We start from the raw sequence: 21,546 nt of genomic DNA on the forward strand, positions 1-21,546 counted from the left end.
CCTCTCTGCTCCCCAGCGCTGTGGACTTGCCTCTGCCATCTCCAGCAGCACATCTTAGCACCCCCTGGCTCCGCGTGGAGATGGCCTCTCATTAGTCTGGACACACCCACAGTGCCCAACCCGCAGAAGGAACTTTGCAAGTGAGGTGTAAACGATAAACGCACAACCGAGCGAGCGAGCGAGACAAGGTTCGGTTTTACTCCCTGATTGAGAAGCGGTTTTACTCCCTGATTGAGAAGCGGATGGAACGCGCTCCATGTAAAGCAGTAGCGATCGGAATGACGTCACGCTGTCTGGCCTTTGCCCCGAGTGAAGACCCTGTAGGTCTGACTGCAGCCCCCTCCCTGGGACTCACCTGTACGGCTCCATGGTCCGCATGCCGTAGAAGAGCGCCTCCTCCAGCAGCCCCAGGTTGATGCAGGCGTCCATGGCACAGTCGAGCACCTTCAGCTGGTAGATGTTGATATCAGGAAGCCGCTCGGCATTGCTGCTTATGATCGTCTGGCACATGGCCAGAACCTGCTCCCACTCTGTTATTAACCTCAGTTAAGGATTCATTGTCTTCATCAGGAAAAACACAAAAGTAAAATGAGATTCTCTAAAAGACTGAAGAGCTCCTGGCGCAGGAGGGAAGGAAGCGCCATTATTTTGCACAGATGAGCTGCCTGCAAACACACTTGAGAAACAAAAACACCTAAGTGGTGTCTCAGAGAAGGAAATTCTGTTTACATCAACAAACCATCTCCCAGCCAAGCCGATGCTCTGGGGGATTAAGATTTATTGAGAACCACTCTGGCTTCACACTCTTACATGTATTCTCCTTAAACCCAGGCATGAGATGCATGCAGCTGTTTATTACACTGAATGAAAGATGAAGTTCAGTTTAACAGACTTATTTACTCTGTTGGCTTCTGTTTCACAACCGATCTGAGATTAAAGATGCTTTAAAGAGATTCCTCTTTTAAAAGAACCTTATTTTGGAGTTCCCATTGTGGTACAACAGGATCAGCAGTGTCTTGGAAGTGCTGGGTTGCAGAGTCGATCCCCGGCCCAGCACAGTGGGTTAAGGATCCAGCGTTGCCGTAGTTGTGACTTAGGTCACACCGGCGGCTCGGATCTGACTCCTGGTCCAGGAACTCCATATCCTGTGGGGCGACCAAAAATGAAAAAAGAAAAGAGAAAAAAAATAGGAAAAAAAAAAGGAGCTCATTTTGCTTGTATCATTTGAACCTCAGGCATACATGAAACCAAAAACACAACTCATTAGGGGAGGCTTCTCAAAGAAATCCATTTCCACTTTAAGTTTTTTGATTATAAAGCAAAAGTGATCCAAGTCTATACCTAACCAAACAAAGGTGTTCTTATTTTAAACACCCAAAGTAAAAGATAGTATCAAGAACGTGTGGCTTCTGTATACAAAGTGTAGGCAGGGGGAAAGGATGCTTTAGAAAGGACGGGGAGAAGCCCCAGCCGTCACTTCAGAGCTGACTTGACAATTAACCATGAGGCCATAACTTGCTCTCAGGGAGCCTCCGTGTGACTTTTTAAAAAAACTGATGGGGTAGTCAGAGCGAGGACCTGGCATCTGCAGCCTCGAGTCCCTCTGGGGTAGCTCCCCCTGGAAGCACAGGGGGGAGGGCAGGTCCCAGGGCCTCACAGCACTTCTTTCCTGCACTGCCCTGTTAGGTGAGGCGGAGGCCAAGGGCAACGCTAGGCTGGAACAGGCCCTGCTCCCATCTCTCCCTCACCTTCACCTGTGTAGCTCCAAATTCATCTGCTTCCATATGCTGGAACCCCCCTGGGCGAAAGGTGTGCAGATTTACAGAAATGGCATAGCCTCTGACTGGAGAAAAGGCTGGATTTAAACCTGAGTGCATTCTGTCCTTTGTCAGATGAGAGGTTCTGAGGACGTCACCTGCGCTTTGGGGTAGGCCAGAAATGGAAAAGCCTCGTGTCACTGTAAGAGCTAAAGAAGATACGGTACTTCTTCTGCACTTCTGTAACATTTTAAAAAATGTTTCATGGTTCTGCACAGCAAAGGAAACCCTAAACACAACAAAAAGACAACCCACAGAATGGGAGAAAATCTTTGCAAATGTAATCGACTGACAAGGGATTCATCTCCAAAATTTATCAACACCTTCTGCAGCTCCATACCAGAAAAACAAACAACCCCATCAAAAAATAGGCAGAAGATCTAAACAGACCGTTCTCCAAGGAAGACATATGGATGGCCAAAAAACACATGAAAAGATGTTCAACATCACTCATTATTAGAGAAATGCAACTCAAAACCACTCTGAGGTACCTACCACCTTATACCAGCCAGAATGGCCATCATCAAAAAGTCTACGGACAATAAGCGCTTGAGAGGGTGTGGAGAAAAAGGAACCCTAGTACACTGTTGGTGGGAGTGTAAATTGGTGCAACCACTGTGGCAAACAGTATGGAGATTGTTCAGAAAACTAAACATAGAGCTACCATTTGATCCAGCAATCCCACTCCTGGGCATCTACCCAGAGAAAACCACGACTCGCAAAGACACATGTACTCCGATGATCACTGCAGCACTCTTTGCAATAGCCAAGACATGGAAACAACCTAAACGTCCATCGACAGAGGAGTGGATCACGAAGATGGGGTACATAGACACAGTGGAATATGACTCAGCCATTAAAAGGAATGAAATCCCAGCATTTTTAGCAACATGGATGGATCTAGAAATTATCATGCTAAGTGAAGTCAGTCAAACAATGAGACACCAACATCCAATGCTTTCACTGACATGTGGAATCTGAAAAAAGGACAGACTGAACTTCTCTGCAGAACAGATGGTGACTCACAGACTTTGAAAAACTTATGGTTTCCAAAGGAGACAGTTCAGGGGTGGAGGGATGCGCTGGGGTTGTGGGATGGAAATCCTATAAAATTGGATTGTGATGATCATTGTACAACTATAAATGTAATAAATTCATTGAGTAATAAAAAACAACAAAAGCTTCATGGGTCCTCTCCCAAGCCAGGCAGAACCCCGGGCACCTGAGGCACAGCAGGGGACACTGAGTGGCACACAGAGAATCATGCTGCAGGAACATCAGTGCCTCCCTCCTCCTTTTACTGTGTCACCACCTCTGAGTGTGACCGGGCTTAAGGAAAATGGTTCAATGGACGGAGTCTGATCACGTTCCCTGCACGCAGGCACAGCTCTGCGGCTCTTACACCTGCCAGCGCTCTGCTCCACCCTGCCTACAAGTCCAAGGCCCCTCTCGGGTCCTGGGGCGCCATGCCCTGCCCTGGCTGGAGACAGGGCACCTGGGCTACCACGCTCCTCTGCCCCCTTCCAGCAAACTCTACCTCTTCTGGCATTCACACTCTTGGACGCATGATGCCCACACAAGAGGAAACCCTTTCAGTCAACCAACGAAGCCACGAGTGGGAACTCCTATCTTTGTTAACTTTTTATAAATTAAGTCATTCTTCAAAAGTGCATTTTTCTTTCATTAGCAGCCCCCTGGAGGCACGACACCTAACCCCACAGGCTTGACATCCTGGTTAGAACTTTAAGCAGCACCACACATGGCTGAGGGCCTTGCCGTCCCCCTTTCTGTAGTGACACACTCTCTAATTTTAGGACAAGTCCCATCTCTGAGGCATTGACTCTGGTCTCAGAAGAGGCATATTCCTTGAAGAAAAGGGACTTAGTGACTTTCTTTTGTATTCATCTGACCGGTAGGTTGAAAGTTTGCTAAATGTACCCCCTAGAGGCTGGGGGAGGCAGCAACATCAGCAGGGCACTGGTTTTGTAGCAGACTCTGCAGGGCTCACCACTGTGGCTTTTCATTCTAGCCTTAGAGATCTGATTGGCTGTCAGGCGCAATGACTGCCTGTTACGCAATGCTAGATGTTTCTGTGGCAAGACTTCGTACCCTGTTTTAATATCACGTTGTGTGACCTCCAGGATTATTTCCCTATTCACGTACATATGCTTCAGCTCTTTTTTTTTCCTGCCTTTTCTAGGGCCATACCCATGGCATATGGAGGTTCCCAGGCTAGGGGTCGGATCGGAGCTGCAGCCACCGGCCTATGCCACAGCCACAGGAACAGGGGATCTGAGCCACGTCTGTGACCTATACCACAACCCAAGGCAATCCCAGATCCTTAACCCACTGAGCGAGGCCAGGGGTTGAACTCATGTCCTCCTGGACACTGGTCAAGCTCGTTACTGCTGAGCCACGACAGAAACTCCGCTCTGGCGCTTTCTACAGAGGTTTGAGGTGACAAGCCTGGGAAGTAAAAGCCAGATGCAGCCAGTGATAGGACCACATCCAGTTTCCCCCCAGCCAGTGGGGAGGGACCACATAACCAGGTCCCCCCGCAACACTGGCAACAGTCTCCCGGCCCACCGGGCAAACCTCTGCTGTACGGTGCCCCAGGTAGCAAAAAAAAATGGAATCATTTTAACTAAGAGGCTCTCCTCCCAAGCTAATGCTGACATGTATTTGCTCAAAAATATAGTCCCTGGCATCTGCTTGGTGTTTACAAGTCAGTTTGTTCCGGTGAGACGAGCAGGGCAGGGAGCCACGGGGAGCAGAGGCGATCAAGGGCAGCACAGGCCCCTTTCTGCAAATTTTTAAATAACCACGAGGATTAGGGGCGAAGAGAAAGGGGAAGGCAGAGAATCCTCTTGGGAGTTAATTCCCTCCTTAGACTCTGAGACGGAGGGACCCCGGGCTCTTACAATATTCCACTGCTTACAGCCGTTCCCAGGGGGCCCTCGCCTGTCAAGTCTGGTTGCCCTTGCATGGCATTCAAGGCCTCGCCCAGGCCCCTCTCTGGCACAGACAACTGGTCACTCCCAACAGCAGGGTGTGCACCTTCTCCGCATATGCGCAGGCTCCGGCTCTGAGGGGCTCCCCTCTGTCACTGTCACTGCTGGCCCGGCCATGGCCTAAGAGCCCTGCCAGACACAACTCTGCAACTCTACAGCAGTCGCCTCCTCTGTGAACCTCCTTCACTTCCCCAAGCAAACTGCTGTGCCTCTGATACCCCTCAAATGTTTTATTTTTCTTTTTTGGCTGCCCTGTGGCATATGGAGCTCCCAGGCCAGGGATCAGATCTGAGCTGCAGTCTCAACCTGAGCCGCAGCTGCGGCAACACCGGATCCTTAACCCACTGTGCCAGGCCAGGAATCGAACCTGTGTCCCAGCACTCCCAAGACGCCACCAATCCCGTGGCGCCACAGCAGCAACACCCCCCTCAAATATTAGTTTAAGTATTTAGTACCCTGCTGCGTGTGAGGGTTGTGAGTGCAGGGTTGTGTCTTCTTCATCCTGTCTGGACGGTAAGGCGGGTTACAAAACACCCAGCACAGGGTTAGTTTTCAGGACAGCTTCGTCCCTTGGAGCCTGATCCGTAGCTGGATCATCCTTGCATGGGACACACAGAAAAGTCTTCTCTGCAGAGAAACAGCTCTTTGAGCCCACAAACAGCCCTCTTGCCCTCACTTCTGACTGTTTTCTCAGCATATCCCATCCTGCCTACAGACAGGGGTTCCAATTCCATCTTGATACTGGTTTCATTCCAGTTCTTTTCCTTTTTCGCCATCCCTCTGAATATGCCTCCCTCAAGCTGAAGAGAAAATTCCAGATACGATCAGACCAACCCTACGATCTTTCTCATGTTCTCTTCTCTAATTCTCTTCATGCAGCCCCAGACTGCAGTAGGTCATAGTAGCTTTAGGGGGATTATACCATACTCTTAAACTTTACCCAATTTTGCTGTTTTCTAAAATCCTGAAACGCATCAGTTCTGTTGCTAAGCTGTTCTCTGTATTTTTGCCCTTGAACTGTGGGGCGCAAATAGGAGATGTGAGACACAGTCTGGTCGAAGTTCACCTTTTTAGACTCGGGCATCATTGCGTCATTGAGACCTTCAAAGATCTTTTGGGCTCCTGATTCTATCATCCCATCTCTGCCACCCCCTACCCATAGCCCTTTGGGATGTGAAGAGCCTCATTCAAGGGACAGAATCAAAAGTGGAAGAGGACTGGGATGGGAACAGAGCCCTCCACAGGAACAATGGGCCACGAAGCATCACTTTTTCAGGAGGGCTATTCAACCATTTAGTGAGACGTCTGGTAAGGCCAGCATAGCACACATTTCTTGGCTCCTGTTTAATCAAATCTCTTTCTGAAATCTACTGCTATCTCCACATCTTTACCAAAGAAAGTCATGACTCTGCTCACTCGCTGGCTCTTAGTGAACCCTGAGCAGCATCCTGGTGACCCCACCTTCCCTTCCGTTCCTATAGTAGCCAATTCTAGATTCTTCTTTTTTTTTTTTCTTTTTTTAGGGCTGCACCCATGGCATATGGAAGTTACCAGGCGAGGGGTCGAATTGGACCTGTAGCCTCTGCCCTAAGCCACAGCCACAACCATGCCAGATCCAAGCCACGTCTGCAACCTACACCATAGCTCACAGCAACGTTGGATCCTTAACCCACTGAGCGAGGCCATGGATTGAACCTGCGTCCTCATGGATGCTAGTCAGATTTGTTTCCGCTGAGCCGCAATGGGAGCTCCCCAATCCTAGATTCTTTCCCAAAACTTGCTAACAACAAACAAACCACCCACTGGGCTACAGATTGCAGATATTACTTAATTCATCTTTAAAAACAGGAACACTTGTCACGCTGCCTCCCCTGCTCCTTACAATTCTTTAAAGAACACAGTAGACTAGAAAGCTCATTTGTGGAGTTTCCTAGTGCTCGAGATATGATTTACCCAAGGCATCTGAAGGCCTTTCATGATCTTTTTTTACCTACCTGGGTTTCTTCCTTCTTACCTTCTGGTGTCCTTTTGTCACATTTTTGCCCCAACTAAGTCCTCTACCGGAAGTGACTCCTTCTCAGACTCTGCTTATCCAAACCCTTTCCCTAACTTGGGCTACCTTTCACAAGGTATCCCATTGATGGAGGCTTCCCTCCATCATCAGTGGTCTCTTCTTCCTCTGAGATTTGACCCTTTCATGGTCCTTACTATTTATGCCAAGAAAATTCATTGTGCAGCAACTCCCATGGCCACTGCGGACATGGTAGACAACAGTCATCAAATGATAAGGATTCTAAGTGTACTTTTTAGAGGCGTAGGTTATGAGAAGAAGGGAATCCAGAAATTTGCTACCTCGTACATATACAGAGAGCACACCTTACTGTCCTGTGATACTGGCTCTGAGTTTTGATTACCATCTAACGGGGTCGAGGAATCTGTGCTGACCTCACCACAAGCCAGCCGAGACATTACCAAAATTGTTAGCCTGGAGTCAGGAAGGCAGCCTGAGACCATGTAAGAGAATGAAGCTCACCGGTTCATGGAGAGGTCAAAGCCTGGACTGGGATCATTAATACCAGGCTCTGATCAATAGGGAAGCAATCACACAGTACCACTCAATCCACAGGTCAAAGGATACTCCAATGTGCCTTCAGTTCTTCAATTTTTTTCAGGGATTCTTGCACTTCCTTCCATACTTGTTCATCACCGGTCAGCATGTCAGCATCCTGCTCAGGCCAAATGAAAAGAACAGCAGAGAAAAATGCCTCAATTAAAACATGGGCAAAGGATCTGAAGAGACATTTCTCCAAAGAAGATATACAAACAGCCAATAAGTGCATGAAAAGATGCTAACATTATTAGCCATCAAGGAAATACAAAAATCAAGGAGTTCCCTTGTGGTAGAGCAGAGATGAATAGCATCCATGAGGATGTGGGTATCAATTCCTGATCAGTGGGTTAAGGACCCAGTGTTGCTGTGAGCTGTGGTGCAGGCTGTAGATGCAGCTCGGATCCCAAGTTGCTGTGGCTGTGGTAGATACAGCTCCGATTCGACCCCTAGCCTGGGAACTTGCATACTACATGGTGGGTTCAGCCTTAAAAAGCAAAAAAAAAAAGGAAATACAACTCAAAACCAAAGGAGATAACACTTCACACCTAATAGGATGGCTATAATCAAAAAGACAGATAGTAACCCATGCGGGTGGTAAGGTTGTGGAGAAAGTGGAACCCTCAAACATTACTGGGAGGAATGTAAAATGGCACAGCCGCTTTGGAAAACAGACTGGCAGCTCCTCTAAAAATTCAATGTAGAATTGTTTATAACCATTCTACTCCTCAGGTATATTTGCAACAGAAATGAAAATACATGTTCACACAATAACTTATGCATAAATGTTCACAGCAGCATTAATCAGAGCAGCAAGTAAAGTGGACACCACCCAAATGTCCATCAACTGAAGAATGGATAAACACAATGTGGCACAGGCACACAACGGGATGCCAGCTGACAATGAGAAGAAACGAGGTGTGAATACGTGCTACAGCATGGATGAACCTTAACACACCATGGTAAGTGAAAGTAGCTATACACAAATATTGTATGATTCTACCAATACGAAATGTTCACAACAGATCAATCCATAGAGATAGGCAAACAGATTAGTAAATGGCTAGGGCAGGGGTTGGTGGGTGGGGAGGACTGGGGAGTGATGGCTAATGAGTTTTGGTGGGATGATGAACATGTTCTGAACTCAATCACAGGAGTTCCCATCATCATGGCTCAGTGGTTAACGAATCGGACTAGGAACCATGAAGTTGCGGGTTCGATCCCTGGCCTTGCTCAGCGGGTTAAGGATCCGGCGTTGCCGTGAGCTGTGGTGTAGGTTGCAGATGTGGCTCGGATCCCGCGTGGCTGTAGCTCTGGCGTAGGCCGGTGGGTACAGCTCTGATTGGACCCCTAGCCTGGGAACCTCCATATGCCACGGGAGCGGCCCAAGAAATGGCAAAAAGACAAAAAATAAAATAAAATCAATCACAGTGATGGTTACACAACTGTGAGTATACCAAAAGCTGCTAAGTTATACACTTTAACAGACTGAATTATATCATATGTGAATTATATCTCAATAAAGCATGCATATGTACATACACTTATTATTATATAGGCATGCATAAGAACATATCATGCATACATATATAATTATGCATGTATATTATGCATAATATATACACTTATGCATATATTATATAATCTGGAGAACAGAAGAGAATCATTTATCAGATAACACTAATCCAATGGAGTTATCAATCAAAATAGGTAAACAATGAATAGTTACACCATATGAACCATTCTGACTCCTGCAAAAACAAACAAAAATAGTTTAAGAAACAATTCAAAATGAAAGTAGGAGTTACCATTGATTAACTGCCTGTCCCCTCTCTAGTCCTCTATTTTATCTTGTACTTCTGCATTTCAAGAACTCAAGAGGTGCACGTAGCTGTGGCTGTCATATTGGGGAGCACAGATACAGAAAAGTTTTATCATCAAAGAAAGTTCTACTGGACAGCACTGCTTTAAAGAGGCTAATCAAAGGATAAGAAATTCTCATCAGACTCTATTCAAAAGCCAGGTGTTCAGAGTTCCCATTGTGGCTCAGTGGTAATGAACCCGACTAGGATCCATGGTGATGGGGTTTGATCCCTGGCCTGGCTCAGTGGGTTCAGGATCTGGCACTGCTGTGAGCTGTGGTGTAAGTCACAGATGAGGCTCAGATCCTGTGTTGCTGTGGTATAGGCCGGTGGCTACAGCTCCAATTCGACCCCTAGCCTGGGAACTTCCATATGCCACACATGCAGCCTTTAAAAAAAAAAAAACAAAAACCTCAAAACAGGTGTTCAATATCTGTTAGTCCTTAGTGGATGCCAGGGAGAACCATTCTAGGAAGTTACATCTAATCATGGCCATGGGGGGGGGGGGGACAATCAAGGCAAAGGAGGGAGCCTTTTTCTAACTAGAGTCTCTCCCTGGAGATTCTTCTGTGCCCTAGGGGGAGGTTTACAGAATGACCCCTGTGAGAACCACTCGCACAGCAGATAAGCCCTTGTCCCTCAGGGGTGCCAGGGCAGGGGGAGAAAATGAGCACCACTGAGAACCACAGAAAAGAGATCCCAAGAAGAGTTTGTGGCAGTGGGTGAGGATGTGTGAGTGTGAGTTTGTCTGGGTAACAGGGCTTTATGAGTTTCTAAGCTCATGTTTTGTACATATGCATAAGACACCAGAAGTGGAACCTGCCACTTTTAGGAAATTTCTTTTTTTCTGCCTTTTTTTTAGGGCCACACCTGCAACCTGTGGAATTTCCCAGGCTAGGGGTCTAATTGGAGATACAGCTGCCGGCCTACCCCACAGCCACAGCAACACTGGATCCAAACTGCACGTCTGCAACCTACACCACAACTCACGGTAACGCAGCACCCTTAACCCACAGAGCGAGGCCAGGGATCGAACCTGAAAACTCATGGTTCCTAGTCAGATTTGTTTCTGCTGCACCACGACAGCAACTCCAGGAAATAAGAATCTAGCTTTCTGTATGTAGAAGAAATAAAAATCAATTGCTTTTTAAAAGGTAAACACCAATCTCCCTCCAAACACCTGTTCTAAGTCCATCTTCATCTCCTGAAGCCTCAGTTCCACCAATCACTTCAAAGTCTTTAGTGACTGCCTAGTGTGTGCTTCCCAGGTAAAGCCCATCTAGTTCTTTTTTTTTGGCCGCACCTGCAGCTTATGGACATTCCTGAGCCAGTGGTCAAACCTGTGCCACATCAGTACCCAAGCCGCTGCAGGGTCAAGATGGATCCTTAACCTGCTGCACCACAAGAGAACTCCTAAAGCCCACCTATTAAATCTCAACAAACATGCCCTTCTTGATCAATTTTCCTCTCCAACCTTAGGCTCTAGGCTCAACATCTTGCTTGTTAGACTCTACGGTAGGCAGAATAATGGATCCCCACAGACGTCCACGTCCCGAGCCCCCAGAACCTGTGGAATCTGTTAGGTTACACGGCAAATGGGAATTAAGACGTAAGCAGGACTGAGATTGTGGGTCAGCTGACCGTAAAGTAAGGAGAGTGACTAGCCAGGCCCGCCCACTGGAATCACAATGGAAGGAGGCAAAAGAGAAGCTCACAGCAACGGGTGAGGACTTAAACTGCCTTCGTTGGCTTTAAAGAAGGAGGGAGGAGCCCATAGACCAAGGAACAGAGGCAGCCCCCAGAAGCTGGAAAAGGCAGGGAAACGGATTCTCCCCCGGAGCCTCCAGAAAGAACCTAGCCCTGCCAAGAGCTTGATTGTGGCCCAGGGAGACCTGGATCAGGGCTCTGACCTACAAAACCGTAATAATGAATTTGTGTTAAGTCACTAATTTGCTGATGATCTCTTACAGCAGCCACAGGAAACCAATACAGTCCCTAACACACTGCTATCCTTTTGGCCACTGGAACGTGGCCCAAGCCCCTTCTGGCACCTGGTTAATGAATGCGATCACTCATCTGCTCAGTTAACATCGACTGATGCCTACTTGGCATGGTTCTGGGTACTGAGGAGAGCGCGGTAAAGACAGTGGACAATCGCCGTGTTGATACTGAGACGCTGGAGGAGCCTGAGATGACAGAACACCCAACAGTTGGAGGAAAGAACCACTGGGAGTTGAGTGATCGAGAAGGCCCTGCCAAGAGGATGGCATGAGTGAAGGAAGAGGTGAAAGAGCAGGGGATAAGCATTCTAGGGAGAGGGAACAGTAAATCCTGCAGTGCAGAGGCAGGAGCGTGCCTGAATGTTCCAGGAGCAGCAAGGGAGCTGGTGCGGACAGAGTTCTGGGCTGTAGGTTGTGTGTGTGTCATGTCTTCCCCATTTCGGAGCTGTTTACATCAAGGTCTTAATGGTTTTCGATCTTGCTTCTCCCCAATACCTAGCATAGAACGATGTCGGTAACAAATGCTCAGTCACACATCTGGAGAATGGATCTGCAAGAAGAAAATTAACATTTATTTGATAATGACGTGGATGACTCGTGCATGGACTTCAGTTGTGCTCACCATCCTTGGAGAGCATCCCTGCTTACAATTTACAGAGCACAAGATAGTCCTAAAGCTTAAGTAACTGCGAGCCATGTCGTTTTGCCCCTAAATGCCAGAGCTAAGAGCCAAGTCTGTCTGGCTTCAGAGCCATGCTTTCCCCACTATCTTTGTGTTTAATTGGACTTTGTTTTGCTCCTAGGCTTGCTTAAGAGGTGAAACGCGTTCGGGTGAGACAGTGAGCTCACCATATATTCAACTACCATCTTCCTAGTCTTGGCAGGTGGAAAAGGGCAATCAAATCCTTCAACATGGAAGCCACGGTGGAACATGTATCTGTCCACCAAGCAGAGTGAGACCACGGCCCAAGAACAGTTTCGTCTGGGAACTAGATTCACAACTAAATCCCCCCCATAATCTGATTAGCTGCTCTCTAAATAAAGCCTCAGGCTCAACCCACTTACCAGAAAAGAGGCAAGCTTTGAAACTGTTTCCAAACATTCAGAAAACAATAGCTCTTGGGAACACTTCATATTGGAGTTGGACAAAGCTGCAATCACCAACCGTACCCATCCACTCTCCCGTCACCACCCTCACTGCCACCTCCTGAGCCTCCGGATCCACTCGAGCCCCTCTCCCCAAACTACCCCTACAAGGTGACTGGCCCCCTATCCCCACACCAAGCGTAGGAAGAGACCCTTCAGAGGGGTGTGTGTGCGTGTGGGTGGGTGGGTGGGTGTGTGATATACGCAGAGGAGCATAACTTAAATCTTCAACTTTTTCAATGTGGACATATGAGTAAATTATTATGCTCTTTTTTCAGTCCCTGAAGGCATGGAATTAGTACATTTCATTATTTCTTATCCAAATATATCAAAGATACCTGTGATCATTTAGGACAAAGTTATTTAGGGAAAAAAGTTCCTTTTTGAATTCAATTTCTGCTATACTAGGTAAAAGGGGCTTGAAGAGTTCCCATTGTGGCCAGCGGAAACCAGTCTGACTAGTGTCCATGAGGACGCAGGTTCGATCCCTGGCCTTGCTCAGTGGGTTAATAAGGAGCCGGCATTACGGTGAGATGCGGTGTAGGTCACAGATGCAGCTCGGATCTGGCATTGCGGTGGTTGTGGTGTAGGCCGGCGGCTACAGCTCCAATTCGACCCCTAGCTTGGGAACCTCCATATGCCACAGGTGTAGCTCTAAAAAGACAGAAAAAAAATACAATAAAAGGGGCTTGAATGGGTGAGTCCTGAAATTTGTTTTCAGTAGGTGGAGAACATTTTATACATAAATGTGTATTTTAATATATACTAAAAATCAAATAGGCCATTGCTGAGTTTTCTACAAATGATAAAAATAATTCTGACTCTAAGCAGGATTCCTGAAAAAGTTCACTCTGCCAGGAAATGATAAGAATTAAGAACATGTTGGTTCCAGCACCAAGAGTTCCTCTGTTCTGACCACCTTGTGTCCCCAGCCCAGCGCTCCCCTGTCTGGCACCAGCTCCCTCACCAGGAAAAAGAAAAGTCGGTCTGATGACCACTGAGAGGCTGAAGCAGTTCAATGCCACCTCTACCTCTGGTGACCATGTCCTCCTACAAGCTCCAGCAAAGTCCTTAAAAAGTGTGTCTTCAGGAGTTCCCATCATGGTGCAGAGGAAACAAATCCGACTAGGAACCATGAGGTTGCGGGTTCAGTCCCCTGCCCTTGCTCAGTAGGTTAAGGATCCAGCGTTGCCATCAGCTGTGGTGTAGATCACAGACGCGGCTCGGATCCCACGTTGCTGTGGCTCTGGAGTTGGCCGGTGGCTACAGCTCCCTTGAGACCCCTAGCCTGGGAACCTCCATATGCCATGGGAAGCGGCCCTAGAAAAGGCAAAAAAAAAAAAAGTGTGTCATTTTTCTCTCATGCTAAATTGAAGTAAGTCAGGAGAAAGCCAAATACCATATGATAATCACTTCTATCTGGAATCTAATATATGACACCAATGAACCTTTCCACAGAAAAGAAAATCATGGACTTGGAGAAAAGACTCGTGGTTGCAAGGGGGAGGGGAAGGGAGTGGGATGGACGGGGAGTCTGGGGTTAATGAATACAAACTATTGCCTTTGGGGTAGATAAGCACTGAGAACCCGCTGGGTAGCACTGGGAACTCCATCTAGTCAACTAGGATGGAGCATGATGGAGGCTAATGTGAGAAAAAGAATGTATATATGGATGTGACTGGGTCACTTGGCTGTACAGTACAAAATGGACAGCACACTGTAAACCAGCTATAATGGACAAAATAATCATTCAAAAGGTGTGTCAATTTTAAACAATACAAACATGGACGTAGTTCATCACAGGCGGAACTGTGCCCACTGTCCTCAGGGTTTGGGTAAGAACTGGCCTCCTGCCTTTCTCCCTCTGACCACTCAAGCTTCTCACCTGCCCCACTAACTGCGGCCGGGTGCAGGCTCCCCACAAGTGAGTTATTGCTCTTGACACCAGATTCCTTCTCCTTCACCTCCCTTCTCTCCTCTCACAGCCCCACCCAAATCCAACCCATCTCTGGCTCTACCTGACTTGCCAAGCCAGCTTCTCTTTCAGGCTGGATCATTTCCTTTGATTCTCTAAGGAGTTGGATTGCAGCTTGCCGCTCTTTCCATCAGTTTCTCCAGCTTTCTTCCCATTGGTCCCTTTAGGATCCAGTGTCCAATGTACTCAAGAAATCGTCTCCATCTGCCCTGTGAGGTAGCCCAGCCCTCCTGAGCCCCTGCGTACCTGTGTCTTAGCACCACCAGGTCATTAATCATCAACTGTTGGAGTCACCATTGTGCTCCAGCAATTAACAAACCTGACTAGTATCCATGAGGACGTGGGTTCGATTCCTGGCCTCGCTCAGGGAGCTAAGGATCTGGCATTGCTGTGAGCTGTGGTGTAGGTTGCAGACGCAGCTCAGCTTCCAAGTTGCTGTGGCTCTGGTGTAGGCCGGCAGCTGCATCTCTGATTGGACCCCTAGCCTGGGAACCTCCATATGCCACAGGTGCAGCCCTAAAAATCGAAAGAAAAAAAAAAAAAAGGAAAAAATCTGTTTCCTCAACTAGGCTCAGAACACCTTGAGGGACCACAACCTAATCCTATCTACTCCCAGGGCTGGCACAGTATTATTCATTCAGTAAACCTTTGGTAACAGAGTAAATGAATGCAGAGAGGAGTGATCTTCTACAATCTATAGTCCAGTCTTATATGAATAAAATGCCTTAATTCCACAACAGTCACAATGACAATCTCACCCAAGGAAAAAGAAGAGTGTTCTTTTCACTCCATGCTTTCACCCCAAGTCCTACCTTGACTTGTCTCTAATATCGCACTATGGTAATTATGTTGGAAAATGATGTGTTCTCACTGTAAATGTTGGTATTTACCAAATGCTCAGACATTGGTCTAGAACCTAAGTGTGATCTCTACCGCCAGCATAAGAAATCCCACACTTAAAGGGGAAAAAAAAAAAGAGTTCCTGCTGTGGCTCAGTGGGTTAAGAACCTGATAAATATCCATGAGGTTGTGAGATCAATCCTTGGCCTTGCTCAGTGGGTTAAGGATCTGGTGTTGCCGTGAGCTGTAGTGTAGGTCACTGATGCAGCTCGAATCTGGTGTTGCTGTGGCTGTGGTGTAGGTCACAGATGTGGTTCGGATTCAACCCCTAGCCGGGGGTCATATGCCCAAGGTGTGGCCCTAAAAAGAAAAAAAAAAGAACCCCAACACTAGCCGAGGACCTGTACTCTCGGACAACAGTATCGAGCCCATCCAGGAGTGAGCTCTGTGGACTTTCCCGGCTTCTACCTCCACCATCATCCCGAGCCTCCTGTCGCTCAAGTCAGCAGAGAGGTCCCTGCGCCATCTACCCACGGCTGGATCCCTGAGGCCATCTAGGTGCCCCCATACATAGCCGTTAAATCAATATCCTAAAGTTATTCCAAGAGCAAAAAAAAAAAAAACAGATGAGATGAGATAATGCACTACATAAAATCCACACCAAGACATTCAAGTGGCCCACTGTTCTCTCTGGGTTTCAGAAGCATCCCTGCCAGCTGGTTACTGTTACAAGTCCTGCGTGTCTTCCATAGGGCAAGGCTGGAATCCAGCAAGACCAGCTGAGCACACCCTTGTTAAAACGACCAATGGGTCTATCAGTCTCAAGCATCAGATGCAGCCATCCAGACCGACTCTGCCTCTGGACCACCTGAACAGGTGTGTTCGCTTGGCTTACAAGTGTTTGATGTTGAAACTCTCGGTTAGATTAATTTCACATTAAAAGGAAAGAGAGAAAGGCGATCTGCTTTCCAGTACTTCCTGGTATCTGAGCCTCATGCAAACCAGAATTAGATTGGATCAGAGAGAGATGAGGCTAGGAGGGAAATAAAATTTCTCATACACTTACAAACTTTTCTTGCGATTCAATAATTTGAGGGTCTTGCAAAAAGAAGTTCTTTTGTGTTTTGTTTCTCAAGCAAAATGAGGTTCAAATACAGTGACTGCACTCAAGAGAGAGATTGAGAAGTCCCGCTTCAAAATTAGGAAGGAAACCAAATTTAATTTGCAGGGCTTTCAATTGAGGTGCTCCGGTTCTCGGATACTAAACTGGGTCTAATATTAACATCCGCCACCATTCAAAACCTTCAGGATTCACAGGAAACATCTCTGCTGGAACCAATTTCCACCTCCTTCGGAAAAAAACTGAAAACATTTCAGATTTAACTGGAGGGGAAAAGTGGCTCTTTCATCAAGTGGAAAAATAGTGGTTAAAAATAGAGCTTTCATGATTATCCCATCAACCACAGACCAGTCAATGGGGCATCATGGCCTAGGGAAGAGGAAAAAGAGGTTCCCAACCTGAAGCACGTTCAGCTGGCGGAAGGCTCGAATGAGCAATTAACAAGCAACAGAACCCGAGAATGGAGTTTCCGTCGGGGTGCAGCAGAGAGGAACCTGATGAATATCCACGAGGTCGCAGGTTCAATCCCTGGCCTGGCTCAATGGGTTAAGGACCTGGCATTGCCATGAACTGTGGTGTAGGTTACAGACGTGGGTCAAATCTGGCGTTGCTGTGGTGTAGACGGGTAGCTGTAGCTCTGATTCAAACCCTAGCCTGGGAACCTCCATGTGCCTTGGGTGCATCTTAAAATTAAAAACAAAACAAAACAAAACACAGTAATTAGAACTTAGTGAAAGGAACACTGGATTTAGTTATAAAGAGAATCTCTGCTCCGCAGCTGTGTCACGTGGCAAGATCCGTAACCTCCCGAAGCTAAGATTTTCAGTGGTAATAACCCTCTGAGTGGATGCCCTTTCTAACTCCGACCTGGACACCCTCCAGCAGCCCGCATGTCACCAATGGCACAGTGGTTTGAGTTTTTAGTTCCCATCCCTGACTGGGGTTTGTTTTGCTGGGTGGGGGGAAGGAAAACAGTCTTACCCGAACGGAGTGGGGGCATTGACTCGCCGTGCAATCCAGAACCACGCTGCCACGCCCCGATCTCTGCATCTTTCACCCCCTCTGTTACCCCTTCCTCAGCTTAGTCATCCAGACAAATGCCTCTCAGGCACTAAGAACATCTGACCTCCAGGGACGCAATCCTCTGGGTGCACCTTCCTCTGGCGGGGGCTGTGGGGGTGTGGTGGTCCCATGGTAACTACAGCAACAGGTCCCACTCAGATGCAGGTGAAAAGGTGCTATTCCCAGTCCATAGCCCGAATAAAATCACCTGGCAAAGGTTCTTTCTTCCATCTCCTTTCAGAAAAAGGTGAGATCTCAGCACCTGCAGGGCTGGGCACAAGCTGAATCCAGCAGGGCTCTAAGCTCTGGGTCCCCCAGGAGCCCAAAGCTCCAGCCTCTGGCCCCTCGCACCCCCAGAGCTGGCTGACCGCAGAATAGATGTTTTCTTCTCTGGCTGGCAAGCCTTCTCCGGCCCTCCCTCAGGTCCAGGTGAGGACCATCTGGTCCACCAGGAGTATCAAGCCAACAAGGGCTCATGTTCATGAAGCAACCGAGGCCTCCAGCAGCGTAGTTCCACTATCCGCTGTGGGACTTTCTGTTCCCATGGCAGCTGCCAGCACCTGCCCACGCTTATTCAGCTGTACCCCTCAGGACTCCATGGCAACTCAGATTTCCACAGGCTGGGGAACCAACTGCGGGGTCAAGGTTAAATGTCCAGGAACACAGAACTGCCAGAAGGAAGGTGAGAGTCCCCTTCATGGCTTCAGAAACATGGCCAAAGCCTTAAGTGTGGAAAGCTGGAACACTGAGAACCATCAGAGGCTTTTACCAGCTACAACCTCCACACCTCCACCCTCTGTGTTGGACCTTCTGTCCCAGGGATTAAAACCCCTTCTCAGAGACCTAAGCTCATTTGCTTATAAAAAAACAGGTCAATTTCCAGGAAATAAAAAACAGCTCCGGAGTCCTTACTGTGGCGAAGTCTAAATGAACCCGACTTGTATCTATAAGGATGCAGATTGGATCCCCGGCCTCACTCAGTGGGTTAAGGATTTGGTGTTGCCATGAGCTGTGGTATAGGTTGCAGACATGGCTCAGATACCATGTTGCTGTGGCTGTGGTATAGGCTGACAGCTGTAGCTCCGATTCAACCCCTAGCCTGGGAACTTCCATATGCTACAGGTGCGGCCTTAAAAAGTGGAAAAAAAAAAAAAAAAAGACCAGCTGGCATCCATACTTGGGAGAATTTGAAGGCCTACCTTGTCAGTGGTACTGGCTGGAAATCTGCCCTTAACGCAACACCGTGGAAAACTAGCATGACTGGCTGATATACAAAGGCTGATATACAAAGGCTACGTGAAAATACTGAGAAAGCAGACATTTCCTAGCACCCACCTCCTGAAACTGACAGCACTAACGGCCTGAACCCAGCCTAAAACCAGACTGGGGACTTAAACCCATGTTTTTTTGTATGTTAGTTTGTTTTAAACCCACTGTTTTAAATTCGAGTTACCTGTATCTGGACTCACTGAGGTTCAGGTTCTTCAAGGCTCCGCGCAGAAGGAATTCAGCAAGAGACAAAGTGACAGGAAAGAAAGAGACTTATTAGGATACGACGCTTGTAAGAGCTACAAGCGGGCAGGCACAGAAGTTCTCTCTGCCCGAGGATCGAGGATCCGTGGACCACAGTTTTATCAGCCCCGGGGCGTGGGGATTGGAAAAACCCGCCTCTTCCTTTCTGGGAGTAGTAGCTCCTCCTTGGTATCCTGTAAGGTGTGTATTCAAATCAGCTGAAGGGCGGTCCTCAAACTCAGGCCCTTGGTCTGAAAATGAATGAAGGCCTCATCCCATCTCCCCACCAACGACCTGAGGCAATTCTCCCACTTTCACTAGTCAAGCCAGGCTGCCCTGTTCCGATGGCTTTCTTGAACTTACAGTGGGCTCCCAACAGCCCCCAGGTTTTCCTCTTTATCTATAATCCCCAACTGGGACCACAATCACCTGTGCCTACTCCATCCCTCTCAGTCCCAAACTAGACAGCTATCCTCCTGAGAACTCATAACGAAGCAGAAGGCTCCTGACTCTGCAGAAGCACATTTAAGCAGAATTCGCACAGAGACGGGCTTTGATGTTTAGTTTTTGGTTTGGGTTTTTTTTTTTTTTTTCCCTTTTTAGGGCCACACCTGTGGTAAATGGAGGTTCCCAGACTAGGGGTCGAATCCCAGCTGCAGCTGCTGGCCTACACCACAGCCACAGCCACGCTGGATCCTTAACCCACTAAGCGAGGCTGGGGATCGAACCTGTGTCCTCATGGCTACTAGTCATATTTGTTTCTGCTGCGCCATGATGGGAACTCCTGGATGGTTTTGAGAAGCTGTAAACTCACAAAACCATCTGGAGCTGGAGCTGTAGTTGCAGCTCCCCGCGGCGTCCTGCCAACCTTGTTGTGGAAACACCACGAGCTGGGAGGTTGGAGACTGGGAAAAATTGTCCGAATGGCACTTTCAGGGCAGGCTTGGTTTTCATGGAGTCGCTAACCGCGGCCCTCACCTCCTCCTTTCTGGCACGCCTCCGCCTGTCTGGCCTTAGGATCGGCTGCTTTCACTTTCCACAAGAGGCACATACTCGATGGCACAGCGCACGCAGCACAACAGATTCAAGTTAGGTGTAGGGGGCACCGTGCTAAGATCGATGGTTAGCATCAGCCAGACGCAGCTCCTCCGGAGACCTTTGTAAACAGGATGAGCAGCAGCATGATGTGGTCCTGTGCTCCTGGGAGTGCATGGCAGGCAGCAGCACGAAGTGGAAGAACAAGGCGGCTGCGGCCCCCATCCCAGCTCTGCTGCAGGCCAGCTGGGCGCCTGAGGCTCACGGGGCCTCCCGGCTCCGCGTCCCCAGGTGAGAACCTGATGAAGGTTACCATGGCAATGGAAGCGCATCCTTCCCCTCCATTAGTCACCTGTGACGTGGTGGCTGCTGTGTGAAGAGAGACCTGAGATTCTTATGAGAGCGCCTTTGGAATTTGCAGTTGTGCCACCGATTACAGATGCCTTCATTCTAGGTTTTTTTCCCTTCATTCTCTTTTAAGCTGCTTTTTCTCACATATAAAATAACGCCGGGCAGAGCAGAGAGAGTATGCGGACGACTGAACAAAGATGAGATCCAGCCCAGTACCTGCCCTCTGCCAACCCAGGAACTTGACAATGATTATCTAATTCTCACATCCCCCGTAGCACTTGAATGGATAATGATTTAGAGTGGGCAACATTCCAAACTCACACGAGAACACGGTGTTTGCTTATCTGCTAAAGCAAGCACGTCGGAGTATTTACTCCTCGATCTCAAACCAAGGGATTGTTTAATCGGGGTCCACACTAACGATGTCAGATAATGAGTCCTGGATAGAAGTCTAGACAGGATTTTGGGGGGGGGTTAATCATAAGGGTCACCATAGGAAATTCTTCTTTTTTTTTTTTTTTGGTCTTTTTAGGGCCGCACCTGCAGCATATGGAGGTTCCCAGGCTAGGGGTCAAATCAGAGCTGTAGCCACCAGCCTATACCACAGCCACAGCAACTCAGGATCCAAGCCGTGTTGGTGACCTACACCACAGCTCACGGCAACGCCGGCTCCTTAACCCACTGAGCAAGGCCAGGGATTGAACCTGCGTCCTCATGGATCCTAGTCAGATTCGTTTCCACTGAGCCACGACGGGAACTTCCCCAGGAAATCATATAAGGTGACATCAGAATCTGTTCCTAAACACCAGTGAATGCAATTCCCATTAGCCTCCTGTACCCTTTCAGAGCTGGCGTGCAGACTCACCAGTTCTTCCTAACGCCTTGCAAGGCTGCATTGAAATCCTCAGACCATGGGCCACGCAGGCAAAAATTTCCAGAGAAATATGTCCCTGTTTGAGGGGAAGAATTATCTGTATCATCTCAGCCATATTTTCGAAGAGACAGAGCCCAGAGTTGCATCTGCCTCCCGAAGGAGAAGAGCCAGGGCTCCAACAGTTATTCTTCAACCATTCTGCCTGTGAATTAATCTGCTCAGAGCTCTGTTCCTGGAGGCGGGTGGGGCGGGGGTGGGGGAGGGTGATTCCAGAGGGGGCCACTCATCAGCTGAGGGGGAGGGCTGGCAGGGAGACCACTCCTTCTAAAGTCT

The 21,546-nt window shown here is 48.1% G+C and overlaps 1 protein-coding gene across 1 annotated transcript in view; it reads right to left on the minus strand.

The window, feature by feature from the left end:
- SMYD3 (SET and MYND domain containing 3) overlaps window positions 1–21,546 on the minus strand; it is a 754,642-nt gene that overhangs the window by 136,015 nt on the left and 597,081 nt on the right. Inside the window, exons 9-10 of the mRNA XM_047754787.1 lie at window positions 7,467–7,554; window positions 356–530 (exon numbers count right to left, since the gene is read on the minus strand). Of these exons, the coding sequence (XP_047610743.1) occupies window positions 356–530; window positions 7,467–7,554 (263 nt within the window). The remainder of the gene's footprint in view (window positions 1–355; window positions 531–7,466; window positions 7,555–21,546) is intronic.

Source organism: Phacochoerus africanus, chromosome 12 (genome assembly GCF_016906955.1).
Source record: "Phacochoerus africanus isolate WHEZ1 chromosome 12, ROS_Pafr_v1, whole genome shotgun sequence".
Classification (NCBI taxonomy): Eukaryota; Metazoa; Chordata; class Mammalia; order Artiodactyla; family Suidae; genus Phacochoerus; species Phacochoerus africanus.